The 16,489-nt window shown below is 38.3% G+C and overlaps 1 protein-coding gene across 1 annotated transcript; it reads left to right on the top strand.

Annotated features, from left to right (window-relative positions):
• The first annotated feature begins 5,775 nt into the window (after positions 1 to 5,775).
• CR88 (Chaperone protein htpG family protein) lies at positions 5,776 to 15,945 on the top strand. The gene is made up of 19 exons (XM_006844029.4): positions 5,776 to 6,280; positions 7,973 to 8,046; positions 8,232 to 8,357; positions 8,478 to 8,571; positions 8,807 to 8,890; positions 9,308 to 9,451; positions 9,595 to 9,711; positions 9,859 to 9,927; positions 10,054 to 10,134; positions 10,320 to 10,424; positions 10,549 to 10,689; positions 11,432 to 11,524; positions 11,675 to 11,752; positions 12,148 to 12,402; positions 12,523 to 12,625; positions 12,995 to 13,169; positions 13,289 to 13,394; positions 14,637 to 14,726; positions 15,463 to 15,945. Exons 1-19 carry the CDS (start codon positions 5,972 to 5,974, stop codon positions 15,670 to 15,672), a joined length of 2,454 nt encoding a protein of 817 aa, XP_006844092.2. The 5' UTR covers positions 5,776 to 5,971; the 3' UTR covers positions 15,673 to 15,945.
• The last annotated feature ends 544 nt before the right edge of the window (positions 15,946 to 16,489 follow it).

Raw genomic sequence — 16,489 nt, 5'->3', positions numbered from 1 at the left:
TTATTTTCCTGATGCCTAAACTTTCTCTTTTTTTAGGAGAGCAAACCCTATCCCACCTCAACTGATGAAACTTTCGTGCTTCTCCACTTGACGCCCATAGGAAATCGCGCATCAAGTTTTCCAATTTTTTTGCCACTGAGGATGGGATTTCAAGAAATGACAATTGATAGATTGGGAGGTTGTACAGACACGACTGAAGTAAAGTAACTCTGCCCCTTGATGATAGATACTTATATTTTAAAAAATCCAACATGTATTGGACTCTTTGAAGTACCTTATCCCAGACCGAGGTAGATAGTCGTCTATCAAAGAAGTAATTGGGAAAGTCTCTTTACATCCCATCATAGTTGCCAATTCTCGACTACATGCTTTTCATAGTTAATCCCAATCATGGAAGGTTTGGTAAAGTTAACCTTTAACCTCATAGCCATTTCACAACGATTTACGAAAAGAGCAATATTCCGAACTTGAGTTAAATATGCCCCATAAAAAAAGAGAGTGTCATCAGCATACTAAAGATGAGAGATGCTCAGTCCCTGATTATCAATTTGGAAGCCCTGAAAATTACCACTAGCTTCCACATTTTTAATCAGAAGGCTGAAGCATTCAGCATACAAGGTGAACAAAAAGGGGGATAAAGAGTCCCCTTACCGAAGACCGTATAAAACTTTAGAAAATTCCAGTAGGGCTACCCTTGTACATGATTGAGAAGTGGGCTGAGGATAAACACCCAAAAATCTAACTGCGCCACCTAACCCCAAAACCCATTCATCTCATAATTTCCATCAACACTCCCCATTCCACGTTGTCATATACCTTTTTCAGATCCAATTTAATAACCACCCCAGGCTCCTGGTTAAGCAACCTAGAGTCGATACCCAACCCCGAGATGCACTCACAATATCTATACCCCAAAAAACAACGGCTCCAAAGCCCCAAATTTCCTTAGCCTGAGACACTTTAGGATTAGGAAGTTTGATCTCATGCAGCATTATAACCAAATGTTTATACTTCAAAACTAGGAACAAGACGTCCCTCTTTCTTCTAGGTCACCAAGACCCTTTACATTCTACGACATAATAAGCATTAAAAGGGTGGATTACAAGAGTAACGTGGCCCCTCGACACACAGCCCAAATAAGATTCCTCCAGCATCAGCGCCTCATACAGGGCAGCATCGTCCGCAGCATCTGAAAAAGAAGAGGTCATCTCACTGCTAAGCTCCATATGCACAGGCTCTGTATTATGCAAATGAAGAGATGAGAACTCATCAGTCAGGGTGAATCCGGCTGCAAGGCGAGCTGATGATCTAGAGCCTTTCACAATACCCAACTCCTTTCCTTTGGCCGTTTTTGTGTTAGGAGTTTCAATGCCTTCTTTCCCCGATCTCAGCCTCATTTTCCTTCAGCTTATTGGCTCTCTTTCGGCGGGCTAATATATCTTCATAGACAACTCCTGAGGATACTTCAAAATCAGCACCCATCATTTTGCCCACCCTCATCTTACGGTCTTCAAAACCTGCATGAACGTTAAGTCCACGAAAGCCATCAGACTGAGTTTCCATACCAGCACCATCTTCCTGCTCCAAAATTTCCCCCTCCTCACCGTCTTCCTGCCTCGATTTGGTCCATCAGTACCACATTTCCACCACGTAGGTACCACTTTCCAACACCCTGCCATCAACTTCTTTGCCCAAAATACTCTCTCTCATGCAATCCTTTCCCAAAAGAGTGATATTTGGTGGTCCCGCTCGACTTGTATCCACAATATGATCCCTCAAAATTTGTGCCTAGCCTCCTGCATATTTGGAGCCAGTTTCAAAGTTACCTTTAATCTCCGGAGATACGGTTTCCCCAAAAGTATTAGTAAAATCAGAGAAAAACGGAAATCCCATCGTGCCCATATTTTCCGTTATTTTTCGAAACATTCTGATTTTTTTCCGGCAAGGAAAACCGGCAGTCGTCTTACCAGAGTTAGCATCCGGAAGCTTTGGTGGAAGATGGGATACCCGCTGCCATCCTTGGTTATCAACCATGAAGCATTGACTTAGAGTCAATCTTCTTCACTGCTTTCGCCCCTTCTTCACAAGTGACAGCAATCATGTAGGATTCTTTGTACACTTGCAATCGGATTACCTCCGGAATATCCACCCCTTTAATTTTCCCAAAAAGAATCCCAGCCCATGTCACAGTAGCCCCATACGGATTCTCAATTAATTTAATGGTCTTAAGGTTCCAGGCATGTAGAGGGATGCCCCCGAATTTGACCCACCTAATATCTTTCTGAACTATGAAACCATGTTCAGAAGCATTCCACCGATCAAGAAACAGTAACTTACCTCTAACCTTGGGAAATATGTTCCTCAAAGCTGTACCAACCTCTTCCACAGGGCGCAACGAAAAGACAATTTTATTCTCCCCTAGAATTCTAACCACCGGATTATAAGAAAGACTCCAACTTCTCCTAGCCCAATCACTAAGGCCAAAAACATCATTAAATGGTGGAGAGAATGAGCCCACCACCGCACACTTGGTTTTAGCCAACGACTCACTAACCACTGACTGATCCAAAGAGAGGAATGGACATCCATGGCAGGCTTTTCCTCCCCTTCCTCCATTCTATGCATTGCATGGTTCGGGGAACAAGAATTTTCCTCTGACTTGTTCTCAAATTGGGACCTCATGTATTATATGCTAAACTTTTTTCTGGTCTTCTAAACGGGGCCAATAACACATTGGGCTACCCAATTTTGCAATCAATGGCCTGCATGCACGGTTCGAATTGTGTGCATGCGTGTGCTCTTGTGACTCACTAATGCCTAGGATAAAACAGATGCAGACTAGAGGCATACAAAGGAAATCCACAACTTTATTACTATGAACAGCAAATGCAAAGGGGAGCGTTCATTCTCAGATCCAGCAGAACTCTGTCCCTCTTAGATGACCGGCATTTATGAAGAATTTATATATATTTTATTGGTGTATGAATAGTTCATGCGTAAGGTTGAGAGCTCTTGACACTCTGGTGGATTGAAACCTTAAAACTGAGAGACCCAATCTCAAAATATGGATTGAAGCCTTAAAACTGAGAGACCAATCTCAAAATAAAAAGTAATAAAGTTTTTTGAACTTTTGATTTCGTTGAAGTTGGGCTTTTGATCTAAAAAATTGTAGTAAACATCTTTTAGAGCATTTAAAAATGATCAAAATTGGAGGTTTTACGCTCACCCAAAAAAAATGGAGGTTATACTAGACCAATGACGAGGTGATTCCTGTTTAGATTGCTTATTATTTAAACATCAATCAAGATTACAGCAAAAAATTGAGATCTATTATGTATGGGGCCGAGGCTCTAAACATTCAAAGTAAGCACACTTTCAAATAGTGTTAAGAAATGTGGTCTCGATACTGAAAATCGTTATGATATTCTTAAAATATATTTTCACCTTTAATTATAAAAATTAAAATTAAAAAATAATGTAGATCGAGCAGATTATGAAAACTTGAAAATTGACGGTCCAAAAATGCGTTACAAGATATGTTATTTCCAAAACTTGAAACCTAGTTTTTTCTCATGTCCATGCATCTTGATGTCGAGGTGATCAATTTGAGGATATTTGAGTATCAAAACAACCTCTTCTAGTCAACTTTTCTAGGTGGGCTCTAATTTGACTGTTTAGAGCCTCGGCTCTATATAAACTTTTTCCTTTAAGTATTTACATTTTAATAGATGGAAATGTGTTTCATGCGGGCTGGACCGTATCTCTACATATGCGGTCCAGAAAGCGTAAAGCATCCATCTTAAATATGGATGCAAGTAGGTGTTCCATCTAAAAACAATAGAAACTAATGGTCCAAATGTTTTCTTACAGGAATTATTATTTTTAGTTTTTAACTTTATTTATTTATTAATATTCATAATCTGCATGTCAAAGATTACATGTCCTCAAAAATTAAGTCTTAAAATAAATCTCAAAAATATATTTATTAAGATTTTTGCAAGCTTGGCCGCATAGAAACCGGGTCTTTAATGGATACTGTGAAAATGTATGTTCTCACCAAATTTTATTCATGTTTGGTACCTTAAAAACACGGAGAGAGGCCTTTTTAGGGAAATTTATCAATCCGCACTTAAGAGTTGAACTATTTAACATTTTACTTATTTCTTTTGATTTAATTCTTAAAAGTCACTAAAACATACATGATCATGAGTTAGAATGGTTAAAAAAAGGTAAAATCTAGTAGTTGATAATTTAGGTGCATTTTAAGAAATTTATTTTTTTAAAAAAAATCTAAAAATTTCATGATCATCTTTATCATATCTGAGATCATTTGTTTTTTATTTTTAAAGGATTAATATGGATCTTTGATCCCCCCAAAATCGACTCTAGGCTATCGTTCTGTGGTTTGATACGGCTTAATGGAATGAGTTTTTTAAAAATAGTTTTTTAGCTCAATCAGGACAAACAAACCACCCTACGTGCAGATTTCTAGTCTCAAAATCAATTTTGTTTTAAATGCCAAAATTGGGGGTCCGCTGGGCTAGGTCATTGAGAACCTAGCTAGGGAGGGCTGGGGCTTAAATTGCCTCACAATGCCCCGTTTTCAAAGTCCCGTCAGCACTACACAAGGATAGGGCAATCTAGACCTGATCCCTTGCCCTGTACGAGTTGGATATGCTCGAGCCGGCTCTAAGAGTTGGGCTAGGGCTGGGTGTAGTGTGCCCCATGCCTAGGCTATGACCAGGCTCAGGAAGGGCCGTTGTCAGTCTTGACCATATAGCTCAGGTAGGGCTGGCAATAGGTAGGGCTTTGATCCTGTGCCCCCAAAGACCCGCCTAGACCCGCTTGCTCTAGACCAAGCGAAAGATGCCTCGGCATTGGCCCTATCACGGCTGAGCTAAGAAAAAAGAAGCAAAAATGCTTAAAAGGCAAGGGCCAGGCTGAATAGGGCTGCCCTGCCCATGTCTTAGCTGAGGCCCAGCCCTTGGGCCATGCTTTGTGCCCCATGCCCTAATTTGTAGGGCTGGGCCAACGGCCTATTCCTGCCTTTCTCTTGAGTAGAAATGGTAATGGGTCGAGTCAAATGGGCCCGGACCGGGACCCGGACCCAGACCCGGATCCGAAAAGTGTTTGGGTTCAGGTTTTGGTCCTTGATTTGCAACGTCAAGTCTAAAAATTAAAACCATACTTATATTTGAGAGACCTCTTTACCATCATATACCCATATTATTAGCAAAGACGTCATCTACAATTAGATTTTAAGCCGTCTTATTTGTTGGTAATAGCTAAAAATGACCACAAGTTCTTATTATATATTATTATTAATACACCCAACAAATAAAGCTTAAAATAAAGTATTTGATCTGAAATGGTTTATGGGTATAGGTCCTGGATTTGGCCTGACCCGGACCCGAATAATTTTGATTCCAAGTTTTTGACCCGGACCGTACACATAGGGGCCAAATATTGGACCCATAGCCAGACCGAGGCCGGGTCACGGATCTCGTCGCATCCATTGCCACCCCTACTTCTGCGCTCAGGTTGGCGAATGCCCTTGAGATATTTGAAATGGACACAAGAGAAAAATAATCATGCACCGTATTTTCTTCAATTTCTCACTGCACAAAAATAATGAGGATATTAGGCTTGCTGACATGGCAGCATCTAGGCCTTACAATACCTTACTGAAACAATCCAAAATACCCGTCTTCCAGAACCCTCCGTAAACCCTCCCTTAAACCCTTAAATGGTTTTCTCTCTCCCCTCTCAGTCATTACTTTTCTTTTCTTTTCTCGCTCCTCGCCCTGACTCTATTTCTCTCTCTCTCTTTCTCTCTCCGCTTATCACTTTCTCTCTCTTCGCCGGCACGCTCTTTTCGTTCTCCCCTCTCATTTGTTTTGCTTCTCTCCGAACTTTTCTCCTGTGGGTTGTCTCTCTCCTCGCCCCTCCATTTTTGCTCTCTCTCTAGGAAATGGCACCTGTTCTTAGTAGGATTGTTGGAACAACCACCCAGACTCGGCTCCCACCATCTTCTTTTCTCTCTTCTAATCGCTTCTGTGGGCTTTCTTCTTCTGGGTCGTCAAGGAGAGAGAAAGAGCTGAAATTGGGTGCTTGGTTGGGCTGCCAAAGTTTTCCGAAGCTCAGAGCTGGGGTCCCTGCAAGTGGGTTGAGGTGGAAGGTGAAGAGGGTGGAGAGAAGGGGCGGTGTGAGGTGTGAAGCAGCAGTTGCAGAGAAGGAAAGGGAGGAAACTTCAGGCGAAAAGTTTGAATACCAGGCTGAGGTAACACACACATTCTCTCTCTTGTGTTGTATGAATGTTATTGAAGTGGCTAAGTAATTTTCCAAAATGGGATGTTTCCCCCTTTTAGTTGCAATACTGTAGAAATTAATGGTTTTGGAATGTTGTCTTATTGGGAATCTCTCTCTCTCACCCTCTCTCTCTATGTGGTTTTGTACGATTGTCAATGAGATGGTTTGCTAAATTAAAGAACTAGGAAGTCTTCGTGGCGATAGTGCGGAGATAAATGGTGATTGTTGTGTTATCTCCCCCGCCCCCCCTCTCTCTCTTCCCGGGTTGCAATGATTCGTATTGAGTTCTAAGGAAAGTTCAGAAATTGGAAGTGTTATTAAATACTGCGGAAATGAATGATTTTCCATTGTTATGTTATTGGGACAAACACACACTTTCTCTGTTGAGATGTGTGATTTGAATTGTTTTGTTACTTGGAATCTTTCTTTCTCTCTCTCTCTCTCTCTGTCTCTCTCCATCTGTTTATTTACCTATCTACCCCGGGAGAGAACAATGGTTATTGCCATGTGCTTGTAAAAAAATGGTTATTGACATGTGCTTGTAAAAAAATTGTTATTGAGATATGCTGGTAAATTTTTTTTCTGTCTCCTCTCCATGGGGCAGAATGATGGCTACAGAGAGATGCTTCTCAAAAATTGAGAAATGGGTAATTTTTGCCATAGTGTAGAATGAATAATTCTGGATTATTATGTTATGGGACATCTCTCTCTCTCTTTCTCTCCCGTTGTTGGAATTATAGTTTTAACTTCCAAGGTTTTGTCATTTTATGTTTATTTTTATTTTTATTGTTATTTGGTTTCATATGGCCCCGTAAATTGGAATATATGTTCTCTTATTTTCGGTGTGTCATTTGACTTTGACTTTGTAATTGAAATTATTACTGTTGCTCATGTTTCACACCGTGGAACACCTCAGGCTGTTTTTATGTATGGTTTGGAATTCTTAGGAAGCATCCTTTGTGACTTTTTCGCAATCAATTATTATCCTTTTTTGTTCTCTTTTCATTAGCTTACAATAACTGCAACTCTTTGGGGACAGGGTTGGTGTTCCCAATTGTGACCTCCTCCTTAAATTACCCTCTCTTTTGTTAAGGAGTTACGAAGTTGTTACCTTCCTTGCGGCTTCTCTCTAACCTTTAACTTTGGCTCGCCCAATGATGACTTACACAACCATGGCTTCCTTTGGGTTTAGTTCATTCTCAAAGTGGCCATTCTATTCTCCAATCCCAAAACTTTGAAGCCACAAAAATCTTGCCTATCTATTGGTTATTTGTTGAATGCCCTATTTCTAGCTTTAGCATCTCTGAACATTCATAGAATATTCAGAATAAAGAATTCAAATGATAGCCATTGTTTAATATTACCGCTCCAAAAACATTCAAAGTTAACATTAAAAAAAAAAAAAAAAAAAAAAATCTGAGAACTCAGCTATTTCTTCCTACCCTTGAGCCTTGAAAGATAGCTTTTGCTTAAAATGCTTATAATAGCATGTGAATGTTTCTAGATTTTGATATTTCTTTCCTTTTTTTCTTCTCTGAAAAAGTGTGAGAGAATCTTTTTCTTCCTTGCATAAGGAAATTTGTTTTTCTCCCAATAGTAGAAACTTTCATTTGTATTTGTTTGTACATGTTTCGTATTTCCTCATTTTTTTAATCACCTTCAGGTCAGTCGTCTCCTGGACTTGATTGTCCACAGTCTTTACAGCCATAAGGAGGTCTTTCTCCGAGAGCTTGTGAGGTATGTTTCTGTTTTTCTGGATTCTATGTTTGGTAATATTTCAGTTAGTCTTTGTCATAAAAAACACGATTTTGGATTCTGATGAGTTCTATATTTTGGTTTTGTAGTTTGATAATACAGTGGAATCATATATTTCTAATGGTTATCTTTGTTGTTGTGTTACTTATCGAATCTGCCTGTTTCAGCAATGGGAGTGATGCATTGGACAAATTGAGATTCCTAAGCGTAACTGATCCTTCACTTCTTGGAGATGCTGGAGAATTAGAAATACGCATCAAGCCTGACCCTGAAAATGGAACTATCACCATCACGTATGCTACGTCTCTTTGACTTTCTTATAGCTGTTCTGATGCACCAGATTTACTCTCTCTCTCTCTCTCTCTGCACTCTGTGTGTATGTATGTCATATGGGTTTCATCATTTATGTGCAGTGACACTGGTATTGGAATGACAAAAGAAGAGCTGGTTGACTGTCTTGGAACGATAGCTCAGAGTGGTACCTCAAAATTCTTGAAGGCGTTGAAGGTGTTATATTTCATCCGTGTCTTATCCATTCTTTTACACTTTTGCAGCTTGTATGGATAATAAGCTTGTTCAGCTTCTAACCAATGAGAAGAATTATGAAATTTGTATTAGGAAATGCAAAATTTGCTGCTGTTGACTAATTGAGTTTTTAAAATGGATATTTTGATCCTTCATACCTAATATTAGTTGTTTTCCGTGGATTTGTTACTTAATTGTTGTTTTGTTTTCTATGTAGGAAAATAAAGATGTGGGTCCTGACAATGCTTTGATCGGCCAGTTCGGTGTTGGGTTCTATTCTGCTTTCCTTGTTGCAGACAAAGTATGTAGTCTTAGAAAAATATCATGTTTTATTCTGAAGCTGGTTTTTCAATGTATTCTTGCTTGCTGCATTTAAAATTTGCAATATTTATGTATGTGGGTAAGTGGGTTCAAATGAATCGGGGCTGTTACACTTTAAACTTGGTGAAATTGCTGGATATTCTTACTAGATGGTGACCAGACTTACTGAAACTATTCTTATTTTCCTCCAAATTGCAAACAATTTTGACTACCAAATGTGAACTCAGTCAAGATCAAGCTGTTCTCTTTCTTGTGGTTGTGCTTGTATTTTATTAGCATATACTTTGGCTGAAATTTGTTGTGAAACATCTGAAACGTGTTTTGGTCCATTAAATGTAATTTTACATATGCTCATGATTGTGTCACGTTTCTCGAATCTGATTATCTGGTGATCTAGGTGGTTGTGTCAACCAAGAGTCCCAAGTCTGATAAGCAATATGTTTGGGAAGCTGTAGCAGACAGTAGCTCCTATGTAATTAGAGAAGAGATAGACCCTGAAAACCTGCTACGACGGGGAACACAAATCACCCTTTATCTTAGGGTATGTCATATGTGATCTTTCTTGCCCCTTTTATTCCTTTGATTGTGAAAGTTATGTTGAAATGGTTCTTGTGAATTTCTTGAGGCAGAAAGAAATAGGAAATAGCAACCCAAGTGACTGAACCATTTTTTATCTAAATGCAGCCTGATGACAAATATGAATTTGCTGAACCAACAAGAATCCAATCCTTGGTTAAGAATTACTCTCAGTTCGTCTCATTCCCAATATACACTTGGCAAGAGAAATCAAGGACAGTAGAGGTTAGTCTATACTGGGCTCTCTTCTTACTTTCTTATATGCAGAGCCCCTTCTCAAAAATGTTGAAACAGCTGCCTTCTAATTGAAAGGAGAATCATATGCCATTATCCCTTTTTGTGGTCCTTATTTAGAACTGACTTTTTGAACAGGTTGAAGAGGAAGAAGCTCCAAAAGAGGGGGAAGAAGCTCCAAAAGAGGGGGAAGAAGCTAAACCAGAGGTAATTCACGCTTGGTGATGTATGACGGTCTCTATTTCCCATTTTTTATTTTACTATTATGGAGTCAAATGTGTTGGATAAGCAGCAAAAGATACTCGTATTAAAAGAACCCTTTCTCTTGTTCAGGGTGAGACAAAGAAGAAGAAGAAGACTGTGACAGAGAAATATTGGGATTGGGAATTGGCAAATGAAACAAAACCCATCTGGGTAAGCTGAAGCTCTTTCTTGCAATCAAACATTTTCTATCACACTTTTACAGTGTGGTTTTTGTCTAAAAAGCTTATATCCTATTTAAGCTTCAACCTTGTTCAGTTTTATGAAAAATATAAAGTTTTCATGCAAGGTGTGCATATACTAATCAATATGCTATTTTTTCCTGCCATCTTGTCTAGTTACGCAACCCCAAGGAAGTTGAGAAAGATGAGTACTTCGAGTTCTATAAGAAGGCATTCAACGAATTCCTGGACCCACTTGCATACACTCATTTTACAACAGAGGTAACTTGTATTGCTTCCTAAATTCCTTTGTATAAGTTCACTAGTTGTTGCTATCACTTTCAAGTGCCATCTAATGCAAAAAGAGAAATCTAATTTTATCTCTGAAATTGTTTGTGCTTTACAGGGTGAAGTGGAATTTAGAAGTGTTCTTTACATTCCTGGCATGGCTCCTCTTAACAATGAGGAGATAGTGAACCCTAAGACAAAAAATATACGTCTCTATGTGAAGCGCGTCTTCATTTCGGATGATTTTGATGGCGAATTGGTGAGTTATCACCGACATATAGAGCTATATGTTGCACTCTCCCTTGTTTCTTGGTCTTCTGAATTTGGGCAAGAAAACAAATTTTAGAGATCTTCATGAGATGTTGAATGTGATATCTATCATGCTCATCTCTCCATTGTTTTTCTAGAAGTGACCAAAGTATGCTTGTGCTACGAAATATTCTTAAAAGTACCTATTATCTTCAAATATTATTGTACGTGCTGTTGGTCTCTTTTGGCTTTAATTTTTTTTGTTCTTTTTTTTTTCACAATCAGTATGCAGTGGAATTTGCTGTTCTTAAGTTTTCTGGAAATAGCCAAGGGACCTAAATCTTTGACCTTAAACAAGTAATTCATTGTGCTTCACTTTCTTATTCTTTCAAAATATGAAATATGTGCAAATTCAAAAGATAATTTTGATTCACTTGCTGAATCATATTCTTTTTTGTGCTTTTAGATGCGTGGCATCCGTTTCTGAATTTTGATCACTGTGTTTTGTCTGTTTTCTTTCCCATAATTACTTATTCAAATAATCTATTCGGACACACTTTGCCCGTTTACAAAATTCATGTGCCTGCAACTAGTTCATAAATTCATATTATGTTTGGCTACTAGTGCGTGTCTAGCGTTGTATTTGTCTAATTAACAGATCTCTATCTGATTGAGACTCTAGGTTTATGATGTGCGGTTACTATTAATCTTTCATATATTTGCCATTAATTGTGCCTGATATATTTGTGCAGTTCCCCCGCTATTTAAGTTTTGTTAAGGGTGTGGTAGATTCAAATGATCTTCCTCTTAATGTTTCTCGTGAAATCCTTCAGGAAAGCCGAATTGTAAGTTTTGATTTCTCTGTGTATTGAGATTGAAGCAGCCTTGTCATGCATCACAATTTTCTTTTCTTCTCTGCAGTTCAAAACTTGGTATATTTCACTTTTTTTGTTTCTAATAGTCTTTGTTTTCATTTCTTTGCTGACATTTATTAGGTGAGGATTATGCGTAAACGGCTCGTGCGGAAAACATTTGACATGATCCAGGATATTGCTGAAGGTGAAAATAAAGAGGTATGAAATGCCATGAACTAAAATATTTTCTGCAACTTGGCATTATTTTGAAGAGAAAAAGGAGAATTGAAGTTTGAAGGTTAAAAACAAGAGAAAAATAAATTACTATGAATAGGAAAAAAAGGATAACTGATATTAAAATATGAGGACATGAAAAAAGAAAATGGGCAACATCAAAAAATATTGGGGATAAAGTATGTACCAGTTGATTTGATTATTGAAGATGTTTTTACATTTATGCATATACCTTGGATTTGTAGAATCTTCTCGTCTGTGAATAACCCCTTTCTGAACAGTTGTATCAAAACAGCCACAATGAAACAAGAGGTGCAGATTTAAGTTTCTTGTGCAAATTAATATTTATTTAATGCTGAGTGATGCCTTTTGCACTGCAGGACTATAAGAAGTTCTGGGAAAATTTTGGAAAACTTCTTAAATTGGGTTGCATTGAGGACAGTGGGAACCATAAGCGTATTACACCTTTGCTGCGGTTTTACTCTTCCAAAAGTGAGGAAGACCTTATCAGCCTTGATGATTATGTTGAAAACATGGTTGAAAACCAGAATGCAATCTATTACTTGGCAACTGATAGTTTGAAGAGTGCGAAAACTGCACCATTCCTGGAAAAGCTGGTTCAGAAAGACATTGAGGTATGCTCTTGAACTACCCACCAGAAAGGGTAAAAAAATGCAACCATGTCTCTATGTATTTATGGCTTTAATTTAATTGGACAAACTCCAAGATGAGCAACTAAATAAGTTGTGTTTCAGGTGCTGTATCTGGTGGAGCCCATTGATGAAGTTGCTATCCAGAACCTACAGACCTACAAGGAAAAGAAATTTGTGGATATCAGCAAAGAAGACCTGGAGTTGGGTAAGTAATTACTCTGGTAGTGGTTATACTTTTCCTTCTATAAGAATATGGTAATGTTTATATGGGGTTGCACTGAGTTCCTAAATGTTCACAGTTGCTTGTTTCTTTCAAATCAACTGGCACCACTAAAAGGTTCTTAATAGACTTCCATCTTTACTTGCTCAAAGAATAAATAAACAATGGAAAATAATTAATGAAAGTATGCAATGCTCGTACTTATATGTATCACGTCTATATTAGTGTAATTGTTTCCATATGTAGTGAAAATGATATGTCTGAAAAAAATATACCAAAAGAAAAAGAAAATATCTGTCAAAAAAGAATATCGAAATAATATCTTAAAGCTTTGTTACTCAAATTGTGTTTCAGGTGATGAGGATGAGGTAAAAGAAAGGGAAACAAAGCAAGAATTCAATCTTCTTTGTGACTGGATAAAACAACAACTGGGAGATAAGGTGGCTAAAGTTCAGGTATCGAAACGCCTGAGCTCATCTCCTTGTGTTCTTGTGTCAGGGAAGTTTGGGTGGTCTGCTAACATGGAAAGGTAAGCTAGTTGTGACTTATCATTGCTAAATGTTTGGTATTTGGCCATGAAAAGATATGTTCTGTTATTTTTTATGGTTTCTGAGAAACTTTTTTGTTTTTAATGTAATTCTTTTGAAGGCTCATGAAGGCACAAACTCTTGGAGACACAGCAAGTCTTGAGTTTATGAGGGGAAGGAGAATATTAGAGATCAATCCAGACCATCCAATCATCAAAGATCTAAGTGTAAGATGGATGATTCATTGTGTTTCCGTTGAAGCTTATCTTATCATGCATGTGCAGTGTGCTTCTCTCTCTGTCTCTCGCATGCACAAAGGCATGCATGTACACATGCTTCTAATTATTGTCTTGAATTTTAAATAATGCATGCACTTATTTGTAGGCCCAATTATTACTCATATATATATATATATATATATATATATATATATATGGGCTGTGATTTGATGGAACGGTTGATGCAACGACACATCTAGAAAACCATGTTTGTGGTATTTGTATGACCCAAATTTTTACACACTCTTCATCTCAATAATCATCCCAAAAAAAAAAAAGTTCAATTTGAACCCTAGATAAGGTCAAAATGGGTTCTCTTCAAAAACGAATCTAGACCATTCATTTGGTGAATTTCAAGATCGTAGCTTTTATAAACTCAAAATCATTTTGTTCTTTTTTAACATTGTTCATCTAATGATAATAAAGCCATCCAAAAAAATTGGAAATGAAAAAATCCTTGTAAGGCTTAGATCTAAGCATCTCACAAAAATGAATGGCCTATGTTAATTGAGCTAAAAAAATACTTTCTAGGTTGTGTTTTCAAATTTTCTTATTTGTGATTGTTCATTAGAATGAAAATAGTGTATATTTCAAAATTTGGATCAAACAAATGGCCATACCATAGTTTTTGAAAGTTGTTGCATCATATATATATATATATATATATATATATATATATATATATATAGAGAGAGAGAGAGAGAGAGAGAGAGAGAGAGAGAGTTTCCAAAGAGACCATTTACGTTCAAATTGGGTGGATGTAAGGATGCCATCAACTAGACTCAAAAGTTCCATCTAATTTGATATCTAATGGCTAGGAGTGATTGTGACCTCCTTGTAACAATAGTAAGTGGTCTCAAGGTTGTTTCTTGTAATAAAGTAGCTATTTCCCTTTAAAATGCTATGATGCACTAATGGTCCTCAGATTTGATGATCAGGTGTCTCTATGAGAATTATCTGTATTCTCTTGATTCAATGAATAACTTTAAAGCCCATGTGGCTCCCCAAGCCATTGGGCAATGTTATGTGTACTTCAATTCATCCTTATCATGCTATTTCAGGGAACTGTAGCAATGTTGTGGATCCAAATCAGAAGGATTTTATTACTCATTGTCATGCAATCCTTTGAAATAAGGTCTTTTGTCTGTTAAACCAATAGAATTTAGCTCCTTATTATCGTGATACTTGCAGGCTGCTTGCAAATACGACCCGGACGACAGTGAAGCTCGTCGGGCTGTAGACCTTTTGTATGATACCGCCTTGATATCCAGTGGATTCACGGTAGGTGCTGTAAACCATCTTCCCCCGTTCTTGTGTTATATACTCATATTTATGCATGCGCTGTGGATGCCTATCCTGGATTGGATGGATGGAGTGGAAATCTATTATGGGCATGCCTCATTGACACGTCGTGAGATCCATAATATAATTAATAATTAATATTACATGCATGAGTGTTTTAATGTGGATCTGGACCCATTTGGCTTTGGGTTCATCCATTCAATCCATGTGCTTTTTGTCCACTAGAACTGTGAGATTCGTACCTTGGTGTACAACCAGATTGCATGAAGGTGAGGGTTTGAAGGTTTTTCTTTTATTTGAACAAGCTAACCCCACCTTAAAGAAAATAGAGCCGCCAATAGGGCACCGGTTTTGGAAATCATATATGCCGGACATGTTTTGAGGGCATTTACTTTCACTTGTTTGCCTGTGTTGGTGGGGTTTGTCTTTCGCTTTTGAAAAACTAATGTAGTATATATATGTGTGTGTGTGTTATGTTAGGCTATTCTTAACTGAGTATTTTTCTTGACCTATTCAGCATTTATTGGACACTTATGGAGAGTCTGTGTGTGTGCATGTGTGCTGGTATTTAATGTTTATACGTGCATGCACATGCCTCTGTATGTAGGTAGCATGTATGTTCATATGTATGCATGATAATATACGTGTTGATGTCTTCTTAAATATGCTGAGTGTAGTGATCGTTGTGTTTCTGTTTTTTTTCCTTTGGATGCAGCCTGATAGTCCGGCAGAGTTGGGTAACAAAATTTATGAGATGATGTCCATTGCACTTGGTGGAAGGTGGGGAAGAGCAGAGGAAGATGGTGAGGAAGCCATAGCCACCTCTGAAGCTGAATCCAAAGAGGAGGCTGAAGGCGGCTCTGATGAAGTTGAAGTCGTGGAGCCCTCGGAGGTGAGAGCAGAGAGTGATCCATGGAAGGCCTAAGCCTATGGTGGGTTTGTCCTAAATGGGTCGTTTTTTTTGGTAGTGTATGTTCCTTGTGGAGAGAGAGAGAGAGAGAGAGAGCTTTAAGTGTCTGCTAATGTGGTTGAATGGTGGAAAGAGGTAAGAAATGTTGTAGAGTTGCAGGTGTTACTTGTTTAATTATGGATTTTGAGGCAGTATTCATTTTCCTTTGAGAGGATAGTGCATGCAAGTTGGTCCTTAAATACCCTTGGCACCTTCAAATGCTATATGTAATTGATCCATCTTTTCTTATTGCTGCATTCTTCATCTATAAGAACGCATTTGATTGGTGGAAGCCGTGTCTTCTATCAACTTAGTTAGCTCAAGGGGGCGAGCTCATCTCCCAATTTTGGGGCCCAAACACGTTCTCTTGGAAGCAACGAAGAAGCTCATAAAATAAATTGAAAAAATCCCCTTTTGAATTTGGTGAGCTAGGTCTAAGTTGGACCCGGACCTGGTATGTGTCCAAGTCGATTGGACCCGAAGACCCGACCGATTGGGTCGGGCCAGGTTTGAGTCTCTAAATAAAAATATATAATATAATTTATATCTATATAATTAGGATTATTTATATGTAGTTTATTCTATTATAATTCGCTGGGGTTAGCTTTGACCTAGACCTAACCCAACCTGACACGATCCAGGTTGGACCCAAACCCGGACTTGGAAACGATCATGTCAAGGTTTGTGTACTCAGACCTGACCTGTCGGAGTGTTTGGGTCTAGACCCGGACCTCATTGGGTCCACAGGTTGATCTGATTTTGCATCCCGTGAGTAAGCAAAGTCTTGCATTTC

The sequence above is a fragment of the Amborella trichopoda genome, chromosome 10 (assembly GCF_054954075.1).
Source record: "Amborella trichopoda isolate Santa Cruz 75 chromosome 10, AtrichopodaSantaCruz75HAP2 v2.0, whole genome shotgun sequence".
In the NCBI taxonomy this organism is placed as follows: Eukaryota; Viridiplantae; Streptophyta; class Magnoliopsida; order Amborellales; family Amborellaceae; genus Amborella; species Amborella trichopoda.
Note: the sequence above shows the minus strand (reverse complement) of the source record. Positions and strands in the feature narration are given on the sequence as shown.

Coding starts and splice junctions, on each gene's coding strand:
- CR88 (XM_006844029.4), top strand. CDS start 5,972: ATGGCACCTGTTCTTAGTAGGATTGTTGGAACAACCACCCAGACTCGG. Junction 8,572..8,806: donor AATTCTTGAAGGCGTTGAAG/GTGTTATATTTC, acceptor TTTTCTATGTAG/GAAAATAAAGATGTGGGTCC. Junction 11,525..11,674: donor TCCTTCAGGAAAGCCGAATT/GTAAGTTTTGAT, acceptor GACATTTATTAG/GTGAGGATTATGCGTAAACG.